The sequence below is a fragment of the Agrilus planipennis genome, unplaced genomic scaffold (genome assembly GCF_000699045.2).
Source record: "Agrilus planipennis isolate EAB-ADULT unplaced genomic scaffold, Apla_2.0 scaffold89, whole genome shotgun sequence".
Classification (NCBI taxonomy): domain Eukaryota; kingdom Metazoa; phylum Arthropoda; class Insecta; order Coleoptera; family Buprestidae; genus Agrilus; species Agrilus planipennis.
The window spans coordinates 354,329-373,685 of NW_020439079.1; the positions used below are offsets into that span (position 1 = coordinate 354,329).

The following is a 19,357-nucleotide window of genomic DNA, read 5'->3' on the forward strand; positions in this document are numbered from 1 at the left end:
TGAATTGAGCTTTAGATGTTAAACTTTTTAGTAGTTGGCAACACTACTTACGGAAAATAATGACAACAAAATTAAACAAAGAATAATATTACACTATAATGTCTTTTGTTTTTCGATCTTTCGTACTTAATATTATAGAAAAATATAAAAACTTTAGCTTGTTACTTGCAAAAATATGTATGTAGAATTTAAACCACCACAATTCTATATTTTATTCTAATTATTTATTATTTAGTTACTATTTTTATCGCCGCAGCTACCAATTTGTGATCCTACAAATGTAAAAATTGTTTACCATCATTTTCAAAACATTTCCGATCAGTAAATTACAATATGGAAAAAATAAAGTATTGCTAAAAATTATTTCAATAAAAACAAAACTGAAGTAAATAAAAATATTTCGAATTACTTAGAAGTCTGTTAAAGTTATTCTGTTCCTACCTATGCATTGTGAGATATTAACCGCATATTTTTGCCTAATGTTAATTCTTTAGACATAACAGTCCAATAAAAAATATGTTCGGAAAATGTTGTTGTGAGAGAGTGCCTCAGATGACGCTCGATATTACCGCAACCTTTACACCTTTGATACTGGCAGTTGCAAATTGTAAAATCATTCTCCAAGACCCGTACGATAAAAGAATCTTACGTGGCGGCTTATTATTAATTTCATTGTACTCTATTGATAAACAATTGAATCGATTTTATACCTACTCAATATAAATTGAAGGGCTGCGTGTAAATCAATTATTCAATGACAGGCACGTATTCTGTCTGTCGTACTGCTACATTATTACCTACAACGGACAAATAATCTAGAGTTAGTTAGTTATGATTTACATTCAAATAAAATTTCATTCTTTTTTCATTAATGTAATATAATACTTTTATTACATTACTTTGCTCATAAACTTATTCTCTTAAAGTCTTATTGTTTTATTTAAGACTGCGGTTACCAACTCTAGAAGAACTTCCGGAAATGTGTATGCAACAAAGAGAAAAAATAGCTGTAGCATTTCACGGTGATATTCCGGTAAAAAAATTGAAAGGAAAGAATGCTTTCGTTGAACTTCCAAAATACTCAGCAAGATACGAGTTTGTTTCAGATTATGGATTTGAGAATTTTAGAAAGGAATTAAGGTACGTTACGATTATGAATAAGGCGTTTTTGAATCATTCCTAATTATGTGAACATACCTCTTACCTAATTTTTTGGAATGAAGTTTCTTATTTCTTTTTTTCTTTATTTTCCAGTTTATTAACAGAAATTTCCTTATATTTTCTCAAGGATTGTTACGACCAGAAAAGGATGTTGTGTTATGTTAAATATTTGACACAAAAGGAGATCTTTTTCTTTAGTTATTCAATAAAATATTTTTTACTGACTTCCTCTGTTCTCCTATTCTTCTTAATATCTCGTCACTTCTAACCTTTTCTATTCATGGTAGCCTCATCATTCGCTTGACGTAACATCACATTTCGAACTGCTTCTAACCTTTTCATTTCCGCCGCCCTCTTCGTCCATGTCCATATTTCGCACCCGTACACAATCTTTTTCGAATTTCTAAAGTAACCGTTCGCGAACATAGAAGTGACTTCTTTTTATTGAATGCGACTCGACCCTAAGCTATCTTCAGCTTTATATTCATAATACTCCTTCTGTCCTGACTTTCTAGATACCTAAAATCAACCACTTCTTCTAATTTTTCGTCTCCTATATTTATATTCATTTTTTCCTACCTTTTCTTCCCTAGCATACCAGTACTTTTGTTTTAGTATTTATTTTCAAACAATACTGTTTTGTCAATACCGCTTCCATTTTATTTAAAGCTATTTCTAACTCCTCCTTGCTAGATGCTAGTACTGCTATATCATCTGCAAATCTAAGTAGACTAATCTTTTGTTGTTTGATGTTTATTGCGTTTTTGATATATGGGTTATTAACAAGAAGAATTCATTGGGCACAATAACTAAATAACCTATATTGTCAATTAAAGAAAAGACCCCTTCCTCTTATCTGGCACTAATTCCCTAGGTCTTGGGAAATTTCCCAAAACTAGCGCCACCTAGTTTGTATGTTATTTATGAACTGATCGTTTTGTGGCCTTAGGGCTACTAATTTTTCTAATCATTAAAAAATTAAATATATTTATTTTATTAGGTTCAAGCCTGAGTATGTAACTGAAGCTTATACCAATTTGAAGTCATTAAAAAGCAGTTACTACAAAGAATACGATGACGTTGTTTTTGTTGGAATGCACTACAGAGGAACAGATTTTATACCTCATATAAAAGATTATCTTCACGATAAGTTTGAGGTAACATTTTCTTATCAAATATTTTAGATAGAAATGAACATATTCGCAGAAACTGCAAAATAATATTACATGAAAAGAAAGTATTTAAAAACAAACATTTATAAATTAAGGCTCATATAGATACTGAACTATGTTTGTAAAAAGTAATTATTTCAGGGACCACCGACCTACGAGTATTACAACAAGGCGATGTCGTTTTTTCAAGAAAAATATGAGAAAATAATTTTCGTATTAATAACGATAGACAAAGACTGGTTAGACAAAAACAGAATAGGTTTTAAAAAAGATGTGAATCTTGCAATAAATCCTTTCCAATCGGAAAAAATAAAGGACTTCGTCCTTCTTTCTCATTGTAATCACTCCATTATTTCTTTCGGATCGTACTCTTCAACTGCGGCTTTGTTTGCCGGGGGTACAACGTTTGTGTACGACCTGGGGGTGCCTTTGAACATGCCAGCACCCATTCTCGCGATGGGACTTGCATCCAGGATGCCTAATTGGCACCTTCTTAAATAAAAATAGTACACTATTACTTTTGTATTATCTCAGGGAGGCGTATGATAGCTTAGCTAATTAATTTAAAGATATTGCAGACGGAGTTATTGGTAATCAATACCTCATGAGCCTTCCCGTATGCCAGAGGCGGACTTTATTACGTTTCCATTGAACAATACGAAAACATGACTGTGCCTCGCCATACAGCGTGTTTCTAAAATAAATAGCAAGCGTTGGAGGGTGTTAACTAGATGCAATGGGGATTGCATGATGAGTAAAGCAACATGGTTAAAGGACACAAAAAGTTGTAAGAAAACTGGAAGAAATTGCAATTCGAAACCGGCCCTGTGCGTGAGTTGACAACGTACAGTGAATGTGCGGTTACAATTAAGCAGTTACATCGATGGAGAATGTAAACAGTGACGGTTGTGGAACGACTAAGAAAGTAAATGTCAACATCTTACTATTATGCTACTACACATGATAATGTTTAGACGCCCATTATGTTAAAAATTAATAAAATAACTATATTTTGTTCATCGCTGATAGGATGCAGTTTCAGCATGACATTAAGAACCTAATAGAAAGAAAAACATAAACGTTGCGTAAACATTAATATGTAACTTAATATCCTCTAGATAGGTAGAATAATTGTAATTTTATTAATTGTAAGGTATATTTCCAAACCACTTTTGAGTTAAAATGTGTTATTTTTGTTTTATGGGTGGCCCGCTACTAACCCTATCCTCTACTTACAAAAAATTAATTACAACACCAGTAAACATACCCGCATACGCTCGTACACAACAAAACAATTTTTTGAAAATTTGAATCGAGAACTAAAAGAATTCGAGGCGTCTACCAAAATTATTTTTGAGTCGCGCGAAAACATCCGTCACGTTGGTTTATTTTATTTAAAGCGATCGTCGTGTGTAGTCGTGCAAGTCATTAGCGTTCTGTACTGGTTTTTGATACACGGGCTGTTTTATGCAACCCCGTACAAAATAGTAAAGTGGATTTAGATCCGAACTACGTACCCTCTGAGCTACAAGACCCGTACGTTCAATCTAGCGTCTAAGAAATTGTTTTAGAAAATACTATTCTGCACTGACCTCTGACATTGATACACTGACCTACTGCCAATGACTTCGACTTACTACATACATACAAGCCTACAACGTTTAAAGAACAAAGAACTACTTTAGCAACTTAAACATCGTCAATCTAACAAATAACAAAGAATGCATGAGTCAAAAATACAACACGGATGCTGCTAATTACCAACCGATTGAATGTGGCGTTGCGTTGTCGTAATTCTATGCGTGATGCTATAAGGGCCGGACTGGTCCTTGTTTTTACTTTCAAATTCGTTTTTCTCTAAAATGGTGAACTTTTTTTGTACCACCAAGCATTTACTTAGTTTTCTTATTTTAAAGTGCTTTGTCACTTCCTTTAGGCCTGCTACTTATTACAGAAACACCCTGTACAACAAGGGATGGACTGTAAATAAGTTTTAAGTGATAAAAATTGGTGGATATTAATAAACGGGTAGAATTCTGCCATTACACAACATCTAAGGTCAAGATTGATGATATTCTGAAATTCTAACATCTGACCTAATTGAGATATTTTCGGCAGTTTCGGCGATTCTATTATTCTGGTGTGAATTCTTTTCCTGATTTTTCACTTGTTTGCGACTCTTCATTTACTTAAGTATTAATTCACTATCAGTAAAGTTTATTTAAACTAGATAATTATTTATTGTTGTAATTGACTAGTGCATTGGCATTCTTTGTGACCTTGTTTACAGATAAGAAACATTATTACAATTTCCAACAGTATTTTTTGTCACTGAAGTTTTAATTCTTCATTCATTTCTGCAGTACTGTTATTACAATTGTGAAAATAAGTAAATATTAAAACAATGTGTACAAAGAATGTAATAGCGGAATTTAGACCAGGAACGTAATAAGGAGTTAATTGAGTTTATTGAACAACATCCATCATTTAGCGGTTCATCTGACGCAGACTAACGTATTTTGATAGATTAAACGTAGATAATAAAGGCAATGATTATTTAGACGCCGAAGTTCAAAACTCTTTCGCAAAATTTGAAACTGTGTGTCAAACTGAAAAGGTACTTTTTAACATACAATGTTAACTGGACGAAAGCAATCCAAAAGGGGATGTGCGACCGATATTCATAGTGAAGTTACTGTGGGAGATATCAATTTATTAAAATTAGAGAAGAAAGAGGAACATAATCCACAATTATCAAGCCATAAAGAATAAGAACAAAATAAAGGAATATAAAAATAAACATTAAATATTTCTAATATTTCGATGAATATGCCCGTAGGAAAAATTTCCATTGAAGTTCAATGGGAATCAATGGAAAATTTGTAAATTCCATTCAAAACCATTTGGCATAAATGGAAAAATAATTGTTTCCATTTACAATATAATTGCTGGCCACATGTACTATTAGCTTTTTTCGATACAGTTTTTGCTTGCCCAGGTGCAAGAGTAGTGATATTGCCAATTAGGTGGTGGAAAATCAATAATCTAGTTTTACCTATGCGTGCATGTTGGGGGTACGTGAGGGACCACCACGGCAGTAGAGTGAGAGACAAGCAAGGTAGTAAGATGTTTGATTAAAACGGTATATTTCATTTAGACGTTGAGNCCAGTATTGAGTAATTTAATAGATATAACAGGTCAATTGAAAAGTCGTATGTATTTTGGAAGACGCGATACATTGAATATTGTATATAAGTTGTATATATTTAGTTCCTGTTTGTTACTCGTTTTGCTGTTTGCTGTTTATATTCATTATTATGTTTATTATATATGTATTCAACTACCCGGAGCCTTTTATTAAACAACCCCTAGACAAGTGAAAAAGCCTACATTAGAAGCATTGTTTGATGATTTTGAACCATGCCAGAATATAGAGGAGGCCGAAGTCATCTGTGAGAGTGATGTAGTTTTATCAGAAGCAAGTGAAAATGGAAAAGTGAAAAAGGAAAAGGAAAGTGATTATGGAAAAAAGCATGCTGATGAAGTTCCAATGGAACGCAATGGGATTTCCATTGCTGAAGCAATGGAAATCCCATTGAAATCCATTTTTTACCATTAATTATTATCAGTGGTAATTTAATGGCATTTTTTTAATGGAAATTGAATGGAAATTTTTCCTACGGGTGTGCTTCGTAAAATTTTTATCTATTGTTAAAGGCTAACATTGTAAAAGTAATAAAGAAAGATACCCCAGATTACTCTTTAATATCGGGTTACACATGTAAATAGCAATAGGAAAACTACCTATACCTAATATTTATTCTAATTAATAATATTGACAGACTTCACTTCAATATATTAGTGAATTAATTCTTGAATTATTTTACCACTACAGGTAATAGCAAATAAATGAAGAAAAATTGTTGCTATATACAGTCATTCTCTTGGTTTTACATACCAGTACTAGAGTAATTAATTCAAAAGTTAATTCACCAATACATTGAATTCATCATCATCATCAGTCCTAAGACTGGTTGGACACGTACCTCCACTCTTTCCTATCCTGAGCTAAACTTCGCATTTCCCTAAAACTAGAACAGCCCACATCCTTAACTATTTGCAAAGAGTAATCTAATCTAGGTCTACCTCTACCCCTCCTAACTCCTGTTTCTGCTTCTAATATGTCTCTGACTAGACCTTCATGTCTACAAAAATTCAAAGTATCTCAGAACTTACTTCCATATTATGCATAGATGAAATTGTCCTTTATTTTCATTTGTTTGTTACTAATTTGAAGGTAAAAAAAGAAAGTGACATTCTCCTTAAAAAATAAAGATTTGGTTTGAATTCCTTAATAATATGGAGATTCCTACCTTCAGATGGAGTCAGAGATCACATTTATAACGTCAGATTTAATATGTTATAATAAGGCTTTGAAAAATTTCAGAAAAATAAAGTTATTTGGAATTAAATATCAATTGGCCTTCCTCAAATAATCTTATTCAAATAAAATATAATCACATCTGTGAGTTTTGACTATTCCAAAGCTGATTCAATTACCTGCTACTAAACTCGAACGTACCTGCAACAAAAAGAAAAACATTAATTAGGTTTTAATCTTATAGCGAAATGTTTTCGAAAATATTTCTTAAACTTTCAGAAGGTGGTGACAAGCAAAACACTGGAACATATTTTCCAAGGTTTAAAAAGCGTAAGTATTTTAAATTAATTTATAACATGAATGTAGTTAACTTAAAAATAATAAAGTCGAGAAAATGGTAAGGATAAGATGTAATAAGATGATAAAGGTGAATGTCTAAGAAGTACTGATAAGTCGAGATATGTGGAATATATGAATGTTCTATGGGAGCATTGGTAGCGAGACTATACCAGATTATTTTTGTGGAATGATGGATGTGAACGTATAGCAACGTTTAGGGTAGGAAATGAAATTAGAAAATGTAGATATTGGATGAAGGAAGAAGAAAGGGTATTCAGGATATATGAAAGGGGAGATGAAACAATGATGCATGTGCTGAGAGCATGTGGGATGTGGGCAAAGTACAGCTCGACCAACGAATCTGTAGCTGCGAGATGCTCACAAGCGAGAAAGAGAGGGAAAGAGAGTAAGGATATACTTTTCGGCTACGCACAGTAAGAGAAACAAATAAAACCGATTTTGATGTCTCCTGCCATATATTGGTAATTTCATATTGAATTGATTCCACGCAGGCTGTACACGGTGATCACTATTCATCAACATTAAGTTTTCTTTTTTTTTTTTTGGGTGTTTCATTCCCACCAGCCAGTAATGCTGGTGGACGGGCAGTCCCTCCGGACTACGCCGGAAGGTAGGGCGGAAGGCCCTCTTCAGCCTGCTTTCAGGAATCGTGGGAATGGGTGGGTGGTGGTTCGTGTGTGAAAGATGAGACGGACGAAATGAAGACAGAAGAGAGTGAAAGATTATCTGTGGAATATTACTGCCTCAGCATTTGCCTAAGTGATCTAAGGAAACCACAGAAAAACTTGGACCAAGGCAGACGGACCCGGAAACGAACCGGCGTCCTCCCGAATGCTAAGCAATGGTCTAGACCTCCAGGTCATGCCGCTCGGTAAAACATTAAGTTCTAGCTATATCGTTTCCACTTTCTTGGCCACTGCGCATAACTCTGTCGCGGCTACAGGGATTGTCATTTTATTTTGAATAGAAACAGACACAATACTGGCGATACTTGTAGGCTTTAAATTTAGATAGAACAGTATTGCATGAAAATAAATAAAAGTAAAACAAAAATACTGGTACGCCAGGGAAGAAAAAGTAGAGAAAGAGCAAATATAAAGACAGGAGATCAAAAATTATAAGAATTGACTGATTTTAAGTATCTAGGAAGTCAGATAAGTCAGAACGGAAGGAGTAGTAGGGATATAAAGCAGAAGATAGCGCAGGGTTGTGATGCCTTTAATAAAAAGAAGTCACTTTTATGCTCGCGAACGATTCATTTACAAATTGAAAAAGATTGTTAAAGGTGTATGTTTGGAGCATGACGCGTTCGAAATGTGGTGTTACCGACGAATGATGAGGATACCGTGGATAAAGAAGGTTAGAAATGAAGAGGTAATAGAAAGAGTAGGAGAACACAGGACTCTATGGAAGTTAATAAAATATAGGCGAGATAGGTTAGTAGGACACCTTCTCAGACATGAAGGTCTAGTCTAGAGACATATTAAAGGCAGAAACAGGAGTTAAGAGGAGTAGAGGTAGAGACCCAGATTAGATTACTGTTCGCAAATAGTTAAGGATGTGGGATGTTCTAGTTTTAGGGAAATATGAAGATTAGCTCCGGATAGGAAAGAGTGGAGATGCGTATCCAATCAGTCTTAAGATTGACTACCTTATGATGATGAATTTACATCAGATATTAGAAATCTGTAATAAGTCGTTGACAAAATTTGGAAGCCTCTGTACATGCGTATGTATGACGAAAAGTTTGGGTTATCTGTAATCCGCCTTCATAAAGATTAGATGAAATTCATAATCGAAGTAATCAAATGATGTAGTATCTACTGATTTCTCAGACAAACAACACGTTATAGCGTTTTTTTTTTAATTCAAATTTCACATATAATTGGCTATATTCAATTCTAACATTAGTTTGAATACCTTGAGTATATCTTTTGATCAGTGTACTTCACTCGCCATAAAGTAAGTTGTGGTTTAATGTTTGGTAGTTATAAAAATGATAACAAGAAAGAAACTATACTTTATTTTAGTACTATTTACTGTCTGTGTTTATTTGCTTGTTGACTTTTTAAGTAACCAACAACTTATTAAATTAGGTAAGTAAAATAATTTGGTTTCCTATTGAGAAAACTAAAAAGCTGATAAAAACTCGTTATAATTCGTTCTAATATTATTACAAGAGTATTGGATCTTAAAATAGTCAAAGATTCCGAACAATTTCTAAATTCTCTGAATAATTAGTATCTACATTTATCAGTACCTTATATTAATTATATGTTCGAGTAAAATTTGATAATCGTTTGCCATATCAAACATCAATATCACAAATAAAAATAATATATTTTTATAAATATTTAAATAAATGCAATTATTTGTTGAAAATTCTTGACATTATACAAAAATTCAAATCTTTTCCAAGTATCTACCTATTCAAAATTTCAACGCTATTTGGTAGAAATGTCACTAGAGCAAACTAATCTATAGTCCACGCGCTTTGGTGTGGTATGGAAGCAATAAAAGTAGGACGTTCGATGAGTGCAAAGAGAGGAATAGTTAACAATCCATACCGGCCAGTAAGAATAATGCTATAAATTAGAGATGCACCGAATAAGTACTAATTTTGCCGGTTAGTATTTAAGCAAAATGTGCTATTATATAGTCAATAGTGCGCTTTTCGCTCATCTGATTGGCCGAGACCAAGCACTAGTATGTTTTGCCATGATTAAAACGCGGTACGTTTTGGCATGTCTTCTTCCCGCATAACTTCACCAAACCGCTAACACGTGGCGCATTAATTACTAATTGACACAGTAAAAACAGGACACTAAACTTATCGGTCTTCACCTAATCAATGTGAAACCTGGAGAAGCATGGGGATACTTACGTATTAAAGTCCATTTGGAACCAATATTGGTTTAATAAGGAAACAACCTGGAGCAGCTACATGCCGGAGTCAAGGGAAGTAGAAGATTACTATCTGGAAGAACTCCAGCTTGTGAAACGTGGAGTACTATTAAAAGAAAGTGGAATTTTGGTTTCTAATTTTACGAAAGATATGCCTAATGTCAATTCACACTATGTAGCTCAGGGCCGGGCAATCTCGGCTCTTTTGACTCCCGAGTGCTCCTCAGGTACAGCCAAGGTGCTCCTCATTGCTCCTGCGAGTGCAAGTGAGATGATTCTTTCCTTTTCTTATCCCTTCCATTTCGTAGGTGAGACCCCTCTTCCATAACCGAACCCAATAACATTGCGAACGTAGTCGGGCGTGCTACCTCTGACCTGGCGGTCGATCATTAGAAAATTTTCGTAGGTATTATTTAAGTTACGAAAGAGGCTTCGCTCGTCTATCGGATGAAGGGGCTTGATACGGCAGTGGAAGGGAGAAGAAAAAGAGAAAGCAATATGGGTCATTATTGCTGACTCTCTCGTACTCATTGAAGGATATGGACTGACCTAAACTAACCTCAGGTAGCAGCTCCTACGAAGTGTATATGATTTTCACTACGCCGCGTGGAAAGCTTATCGTTATTTGGTCTAAGGCACAATGCACCACGTTTTAGTAAAGTTTGGCAAAAAGTACATGCGTTTGGTCTGACCAAGCCATGCAGAAGGAGATTTGACAAAACGTATCACACATTTTAGCCACATTTAGAAAAACCGCGCCTCCCTCCCCTCCACCAAACAGATCTGCGAAAATTACGCTGTTACTAAATAATTGTAAATTTTCTTGAACAAAAGAATATCTTAAATTAATATTGCCATAGGTAAATGACATAAAATTATGGAGTCTTTTTTTAATACGTAACGGTGATTATTATAAATACCTACAAACTGATAATATGACAATAAATTATATGTTGTTCTGCAGATCAATTATTTTTCGTTTTATCAATAAGTATTATTTACTAACTGAAACGTACTTTGCCTTTTATCAATTTAGTGTAGACGTAATGCATTTCGACCTTGCATTTGTATCATAAATTATAAGGCGGAAAATTAATAGCATAGATTAAAAAAAATATGTATCTACTAAAGAATGTTTGGGAGGTACAATCAGAGACAAGAGTACATAAAATTAGAAATTCGTGATTAATTAGATTTTGCAGCATATCATGAGGTAAATAAATACTATCTATACTAAAAAAAAGTATACGGTTTGAGAGACAATTTGGAATTTGACCGAAAACTTTGAATAAAATAAGAAATAACGAATAATATGGAAAATCTTTAACTGACTTTTGGCAGTGAATATGCCTTGATTTCAACTTCGAAACAAAAAAATATTAATAATGAGCGTAAAACTTTTTAATATGTTTAAATAATAATTAAAACTTTAAAATTGCATTTATTTTAGACAATTATAAATATTATCAAGTAAAAACGACACTTTTAGCTAATTTTTCATTTTTTCCTCGATAACCATTTAGTGAATTTGAATAACCTTACGCTAAAGTGATTCTCCAGAGTTCAAGTTACTTATTATAAAAGTTTGAAATTTCTGGTAGCTTTTTTTCTGTTAATAAAAATAATTTAATCAGTTCGGTTAACGAATCTCCATAAAATGACGTATAAAATTACAATTTTTTAAAATTTCAATAACTTTTTAACGGTTTAGTGAATCGGTTTGTAATTTTTACAGGAGTTTTAGAATTGAATGACGAACGTTCTTCCAAATTTTTATTTGTCTCGTAGCATTTTGACATACCTCCCAAACATCCTAAAGTGCATGAACGTAAATTTAAAAAAACAGTTCTTAAAATTATTTCGTTTAACGTTTTCCATTTCAATGAATGCTATAAATGATTTCTTTGTGAGAAAAAGAGCTCAAAATATACATTTTCAATAGGCAGTATGTACAGCAATTTCAAACTGATTTTTTCTTCAAATACTTTCACAAACCGACATCTTATTTAATTGTTTTTCTTTACTATTTTAACAAGAACGGCGCTCCTATAATGATACCGAATTTATGTGGATTAACTGCTTGATTGTTGTTAAAAAGGGATTAATACGTTTCTGTTTTTATTATAATAATATAATTAAACGGTAATAAACAAAATAATAAATAAAAAACAAATAATAAACATAATAAACGTATGTTATATAGTAAACATCACATACTACGCATTACAGACTGCCTTCTAATCTGTTTTTACTATTTGTTTCTAAGAAAGCATGGTTAGCTACGAAAGCGGAAATCAAACAGTTTATCAAATTTTAGCAAAAATAAATGAGGGATTAAAGATTTATCGCGGTGACAGTTATATCTATAAAATCTACTAATTCTATTTGTAAAACTGATAAAGACTTTCAGGGATTTAAAATATTAGCTGAATAAAAAAAAATGTGTGTATACTTATGTATGCACGTAAGAAGTTACACTACTTTAGTGTAACAATAAAAAATAAGAAGTAATACAATATATACGTATATAATATAAATAATAACAATACAAAAATAAAAAGCATAATCTAATTAAAATAAAGTCTATTTATGCGTCGTTAAATTATTGTTACATAATTAAAATAACTTCAAAAACTGAAATTATTTACACATTATGGAAATTAATTAATTTACGTCCATAAGTTGAACTAATTGTGATTCAACGATAATGTGAGTCACAAAAAGCTACAACACAGCATTTATATATTAGAATTTATACAATATAGCATTTACGACGCTGAGTGCAGCTAACTTCATCATGTTAATATTGTATGTTCCGTAGTCAACTTCAACATGTTAATTTTGTGTCTAGGTGCGCGCGCATCGTAAAAATTCATTATTCATAACGCGCCAAAAGAAGTATAACTTTAAAAAATATGTAACATTAATATTACTATAATTATACCAAAACCTGGCGCCTCTTTTCAGTGATTGTGATTATATTGTAAGCTGATAATACGACAATACATTACGTACTGTTTTTGCCTTTGGCAGTTCAGTTCTTTTTTGTTTCATAAATTTCATTCATTAAAATGCTAAAAACCTACTTTGCTTTTTAACTAAATAATTTCGTCTTTTCAACTTGATTTTAGAGGGTTATTCGAGTGATGAACGTTTTCAATATTCCGTTGACACCGAAAAGTTTAATGACGACATTAACGTGGTAGATAGTTTTGGATCATGTCCCGACGGAAATATTATAACTGTTGGATTTGGAGGTCAACTTGGCAACAGGATATGGGAGTACATGTCTCTCTATGCGGCATATCAACTTTACAAAGACGAGTGTCGTTTTTACCCTTACGTTCCTATGGAAATCACGAAAGACATGGAGGTTGTTTTTCAAAAGTATGAATTGTTAAGTAATTCAATTCTTTTTTACATTCCTTACGAGAAATCACAAATAATTACCAATAATAGCAGAATTAAAATGTTATCATATCAAAATATCTGGAGGGATAGACGTGCAAGGGCAAAAGATTAGTATGCTTAGATTTGCAGATGATATTGCAGTATTAGCATCTAGCAAGGAGGACCTAGAGATAGCTTTAAATAAAATGGAAGCGGTACTGACAGATCAGTACTGTATGAAAATAAATAAAAGTAAAACTAAAATACTGATATGCAAGGGAAGAAAAAGTAGGGAAAGAGCGAATATAAAGATAGGAGACGAAAAATTAGAAGAAGTGGCTGATTTTAGATACCTAGGAAGTCAGATAAGTGAGGATGGAAGGAGTAGTAGGGATATAAAGCAGAGGATAGCGCAGGGTCGTGTCGCCTTTAATAAAAAGAAGTCACTTCTATGCTCGCGAACGGTTAATTTAGAAATTCGAAAAAGGTTGTTAAAGGTGTATGTTTGGAGCACGGCGTTGTACGGGTGCGAAACATGGACAGTGGGAGCGGCGGAAAAGAAAAGGTTAGAAGCGTTCGAAATGTGGTGTTATAGGCGGATGATGAGGATATCGTGGGTAGAAAAGGTTAGAAATGAAGAGGTATTGGAAAGAATAGGAGAACAGAGGACTCTATGGAAGTCAATAAAAAATAGGCGAGATAGGTTGGTAGGACACCTTCTCAGGCATGAAGGTCTAGTCAGAGACATATTAGAGGCAGAAACAGGAGTTAGGAGGGGTAGAGGTAGACCTAGATTAGATTACTGTTCGCAAATAGTTAAGGATGTGGGTTGTTCTAGTTTTAGGGAAATGCGAAGTTTAGCTCAGGATAGGAAAGAGTGGAGGTGCGTGTCCAACCAGTCTTAGGACTGATGACCTTATGATGATGATGAATATGAAATATTAATCTGAAAATTCATTTTTGATTTTTTTTTTTATCCACTACACGCTACCTCAAATTGATGAGGGAAAAATTGTTGTTGTTGTCACACCCCCGCCGGGAATCGAACGCGGGACCTTTGGCTTTACGCATCAATGTTCTGACCACTAAACTACCAGAGGTGACAACAGCAACAACTACCAATCGACCTACACGGCTGGTCAGAACATTGGTGCATCATGCCAAAGGTCCCGGGTTCGATTCCCGGCGGGGGTGTGACAACAACAACAATTTTTCCCTCATTAATTTGAGGTAGCGTGTAGTGGGTAAAAAAAAAATCATAAATGAATTTTCAGATTAATATTGCATTTTAAACTAACTCACTTCTAAAAGTCTAAATTGTATGTATGTTTAAAATGTCTTTTGTTTTTTAAGTTGTTGCAAAAGTATGTATGATTCAGTTCAACACAATTTTATGTTTTCAAATTATTTATTACATCCAGAATACAGGAACGTTGCTACAGAATCGGGTTTCAATGCTGACTCCATACTCTATCATGAGTTTTGTGTTAATTATTAGTATTAAAAAAGAGGTATTTATAAAACCTCTGAAGGAATTTTAGCTAAAAGAGGATATCTCTCGTAAATTAAGCCTTTTTTCGAACCTCAGTCGATTTTAATATTAAAAAACTAAGTTTCAAAGCAGAAACGTAAAAATCAAAAATAAACAACACTGCTTATTTAGCAAGACCATAATTTACGACTTTTAGATGACTTAGTCAACTAGAATAGCCTATTTGTAAACAGTTATCTAATCTAATTCCATATTTCTTTATTTTTTATAATAATACGAATCTATCGGAAAAACTCATCATCGTCATAGGGTCGCCAGTCATTAGACTAGTTATACACGTACCTCCACTCTTCCCTATCCTGAGGAAATTTCCTTAAACAAGTAAATTCTACTTCGTCATCTAATCTAGGTATACATCTACTCCTCTTAATTCCTGTTTCTGCCTCTAAAATGCCTCTAACTGTCCCTTCATGCCTAAGAAAGTTCTGCCATCTTATTTCTTACGGACTTACAAGACTCACTCTGTTATGCTATCATTTCCAGCACCTTGTCTTTTATAATTTCTGCCTTTCTTTTGTTTTATATCTCTACCGCTTTTTTCATCCGAAGTTATCCGATAAGACCATTATATGTTTTTGGTCACTAGAAACTACTACCTAGGTGTTGATCTCGGTTTCAATCTTATTAGATCTCATTAGAATGCCAAATGCAGTCTCATTCTTGTTAATTTAGTTTTACGAGCCTGTCATCTACATATGAGGGCTGCATCGCCGTCATCTATTCTGTTGGATAAGTGGACACATTACTAAGGTCCTTGTTTAACTTAATGAAATACTTCAGTTAGCCGTATATATCAGTAGATGGCGATACACACGTAGTGACTTAACTAGATTTTAGATCTAATTTTTTAATTGGTTCGTTCAGCCTGTGTTGATAATGTAAATGCAATTTTGTTAGGACAGTTAGCTTTCCTGTGGGTTTTGTAACAATTACGGTAAAAACGGAAGTAAGTACTTACGTATTGTCCAATAGAATTCTTTTAGAATACTTGTTCTCAAACATGTACAACTCAAACCAACTTTCAATTTTTCATTGATGTTGTAATACCTTTTCTTCTTTATCTGGATAATTATTACTTTTTTGGGAATTTACCGCCCTATTGTATATTTATTTAAGACTTTGGATTCCAATTCTCCAAGATCTTCCGGAAGTGTGCATCCAACAGAGAGAGAAGATAGTCATAGGAGGTCACGATGACATCCCGGTAAAAGAATTACAGGGAAAGAATGCTGTCCTCGAACTTCCAAAATATTCAGCAAGATACGAATTTGTTTCAGATTACGGATTTGACAACATTAGAAGGGAACTAAGGTAAGCTAAGGTATGAATAGGGATTAAATTTGGGCCATTTGTGACTTTAGTGCATATTTACTGAAAAGCGATAAATTCGACAAAAAACATTTTCTCTCTTCAGCCTCTCAGAGTCTTTCAGCGTCTTTTACAATCTCTGAGCTATTGCCTAGGTGTTTTTATGGATCTTTCACAGTCTCTGTATGAGAGACTCGAACGATAAAATTGTTAATTCAGAGATTCGAGTCTCTCACAGAGAGACTGAATGAATAAAACTGAAAAATTGAGAGACTTGAGTCTCTCGTTCCGAGACTGGACACGAAATGAGGATCTCTTTATGGGCGACTCGAGTTTCTCGTTCAGAGACGCTAAACAGTTTTTTTGACATCTTGACAGTCTCTCTCATAGACACCAGAGAGACTCGATGAGAGACGGAAACTCAAGTTTCACTTTCGGAAACTCTGAGAGACTGAACATTTTTATCTTGGAATGAATCTATTAAATGTGCACTAAAGCCACTGATGTCACGCGCTGATGAGATCCAACAAGATCAAAATTGCGATCTGCACCAGTATGAACTTCTTATCTGATTAAATTTGAATTTATTCCTAATGAAGTGAGTAACATAATGAGCCAACTCGGATATATGGGGTTAATATAAAAACGAAATGTCTTTTCTATCTTCTTATTTAAGGCAGATTTTGCACATAACCAATTTTTTTGTTCAGTGAAAATCCACATGTTCAAAAGCATTACTGACTCACATTTTATTATATAGGTTCAAACCTGAATATGTAAATGAAGTCTATACCAATTTGAAGTCATTAAAAAGCACTTACTACAAAGAAAACGATGACGTCGTTTTTGTTGGAATGCACTACAGAGGCACAGATTACGTACCTCACATAAGAAAATACCTTCACGAAAAATTTGAGGTAATAATACTTTTTTATTAAATATACTGACCAACAGTTGAAGTTAAATAAACATTTGTAAAAAGTAACTATTTTAGGGACCACCAACTTACGAGTATTACAACAAGGCGATGTCGTTTTTCCAGGAAAAATACGAGAAAGTAATTTTCATATTAGTTACGATTGATACAAATTGGATCGACCAAAATAAAGCAGGTTTTAAGAAAGATGCGAATCTTGCAATAAATCCGTTCGAGTCTGAAAAACTAAAGGACCTGGCCCTACTTTCTCATTGCAATCACTCCATTATTTCGTACGGATCGTTCTCTTCAACTGCGGCTTTGTTTGCTGGAGGTACGACATTTGTATACGATCTGCAAATACCGTTGAACGTTAAGGGACCCATACTTGCAATGGGACTTGCATCCAGGCTGCCTAATTGGCATGTTCTTAAGTAAAAAATCGTATAATAGTTTAGCTAATTTGGAGTGAGACATAGCAGAAGGAGATTGGTTTCATGCGCATTCGCAGGCACGGCTCAGATTGTACATTACGAAAACATTTACTCACATCTGTTAAACATGGGTTTCGATATTCAACCGGAGATGGACTGTGACAATTGCGGTGATAGTTTTTAGGTGGTAAAAAATGGTAGAAAAAATACACGAAAGAAGTTTTCTCACTGCGTAATCAAAGACGAAGGATCGTGAAATTCTGAATTTGTAACATTGGACTCAACATAATTGAGAAAGAATTTCGGCAGTTAGAGCTTTTTATGTTATTTTGGAATGGATACTGATTGCGCTCCTTCGGACAAAGCTGGAGTTAAACGCTATAATCGTAAACGCAATGAAGGAGTAACCCCATGCTGGATGCTGTCTTCTCCACTCTCGAGATCGCGGCCCTGAGTGCCATTACGATCGTCCGCGAAGGCCAAAGAGGAGATCTGTTGTCCTTCGAGGAAGAACCCGACGTCAGTTGGCAGGGAAGAGGTGATATGATCCATCGCCACGTTAAAAAGCAGGGGAATTAAGGAATCTCCCTGGGGGAGAGGTGGTTACATTGCTGTACAGGTCCCTGACGTATCTGACGAACCCATCAGGTAGACGCAGCGTACAGGAACTTCTGTACCTACGCTGAAACAAGATCCAGACTGCCATCTCACGACAGTATGCGTTGTCTGTGAACTTTGACAATATTTTAGAATTTTGGATTCTAGTCCTCTCTTTTTTGTTCTTCCATGTCATTCAACTAATTTGGTGCAAGAAGTATTAACTTCAGCCATATGCAATGACCCACACATCACACACACACAAACATAGTTATTATTAACCGTCTTCTGTTAATTTAACGTTTTGTACTTGTAACTGTTTCATTAGATAAGTATAGTTGTTTAATTAAAAATGTTATTCTTCAGTTTGCGGTATCCAGTAAACTAGTACTTTACATCAATATATTATAGTAACAATAACATTATGAGATTGCGTGTTGACTGTTCATTCAACAACATATCATCTACAAATCGGCTCATCGACATGTTACTAACTTCACACGTTCCTTTGCGGAATGATTCGTGAAGACTCCGTTGACGATGTAAACACAATCTCTTAATACACAAAAAATAAAAAAACTTGCTTTTTTATGTTTCACTTTAGTAAATTTTAACTCTACAATTGTTTCGACTTATGAGACCTTTGTTAACAGTAAACTATTTGCAATCTCTTAATAATTTTACTGTCTAAAGTTTTTGTTTAAATTATTCTATTCATTACTGTACTTTAAGGTAGTTATGTATACTTCGTTTAGTTTCTCTAGCGATGTGACCTTCAGTTTGACCGGCGCAAAGTAGAAAAGAAGAGCACTAGGCCAGAAAAGAAAGGAGACAACTCTCGGCCAAACTCTCAACCGGTGAGGAGCGTATAATTCGTACAATACTGAAAGGAAAAATAGACCATTTTATCTACTAAAATTGCATTGCTCGAATGTGCTGTTATTGGTACCAATTACTACTTAGAATATCAATGATATGTTTATTTATATTTGAAGACATATTAAAGGCTTTAAAGCTTGTTTTCGACTCGCACTACTATTCATGATTGAACAAACCTTTTGGCAGGTACTGTACGAAAACGTATGTTTAATGAAGAAAAGTCGAGAGTATAATGAGCTTTTTTGTCCCTACCTACGATTTTGCCAGCGCGCATCCAAAGACATTCGAAGGGGCATATCGCTA

The 19,357-nt window shown here is 34.0% G+C and overlaps 3 protein-coding genes across 5 annotated transcripts in view; 2 read left to right on the forward strand and 1 right to left on the reverse strand.

Moving 5' to 3' along the window:
- The window catches only part of LOC108734587 (ankyrin repeat and fibronectin type-III domain-containing protein 1), a 375,782-nt gene that overhangs the window by 257,289 nt on the left and 99,136 nt on the right, over positions 1 to 19,357 (reverse strand). The gene's annotated exons all lie outside the window — the stretch shown is intronic.
- Positions 428 to 5,171, forward strand: LOC108734595 (galactoside 2-alpha-L-fucosyltransferase 3-like). The gene is made up of 3 exons (XM_025977334.1): positions 428 to 1,140; positions 2,162 to 2,318; positions 2,475 to 5,171. The coding sequence occupies exons 1-3, from the start codon at positions 980 to 982 to the stop codon at positions 2,832 to 2,834; spliced, it is 678 nt and encodes a 225-aa protein (XP_025833119.1). The 5' UTR covers positions 428 to 979; the 3' UTR covers positions 2,835 to 5,171.
- On the forward strand, positions 8,907 to 18,990 carry LOC108734594 (galactoside 2-alpha-L-fucosyltransferase 1-like). Of its 3 annotated transcripts, XM_018466222.2 has the most exons (7): positions 8,907 to 9,036; positions 9,105 to 9,170; positions 9,494 to 9,700; positions 13,110 to 13,365; positions 16,037 to 16,231; positions 16,989 to 17,145; positions 17,223 to 18,990. In XM_018466222.2, the coding sequence occupies exons 3-7, from the start codon at positions 9,673 to 9,675 to the stop codon at positions 17,580 to 17,582; spliced, it is 996 nt and encodes a 331-aa protein (XP_018321724.1). In that variant the 5' UTR covers positions 8,907 to 9,036; positions 9,105 to 9,170; positions 9,494 to 9,672; the 3' UTR covers positions 17,583 to 18,990. The 3 variants fall into 3 exon arrangements, with proteins under 3 accessions (XP_018321724.1, XP_018321723.1, XP_018321725.1); XM_018466221.2 differs by lacking the exon at positions 9,494 to 9,700 and having other exon boundaries at positions 8,907 to 9,170; XM_018466223.2 differs by lacking the exons at positions 9,105 to 9,170; positions 9,494 to 9,700.

Coding starts and splice junctions, on each gene's coding strand:
- LOC108734595 (XM_025977334.1), top strand. CDS start 980: ATGTGTATGCAACAAAGAGAAAAAATAGCTGTAGCATTTCACGGTGAT. Junction 1,141..2,161: donor AATTTTAGAAAGGAATTAAG/GTACGTTACGAT, acceptor TTATTTTATTAG/GTTCAAGCCTGAGTATGTAA. Junction 2,319..2,474: donor ATCTTCACGATAAGTTTGAG/GTAACATTTTCT, acceptor TAATTATTTCAG/GGACCACCGACCTACGAGTA.
- LOC108734594 (XM_018466221.2), top strand. CDS start 9,071: ATGATAACAAGAAAGAAACTATACTTTATTTTAGTACTATTTACTGTC. Junction 9,171..13,109: donor CCAACAACTTATTAAATTAG/GTAAGTAAAATA, acceptor ACTTGATTTTAG/AGGGTTATTCGAGTGATGAA. Junction 13,366..16,036: donor ATGGAGGTTGTTTTTCAAAA/GTATGAATTGTT, acceptor TATTTATTTAAG/ACTTTGGATTCCAATTCTCC.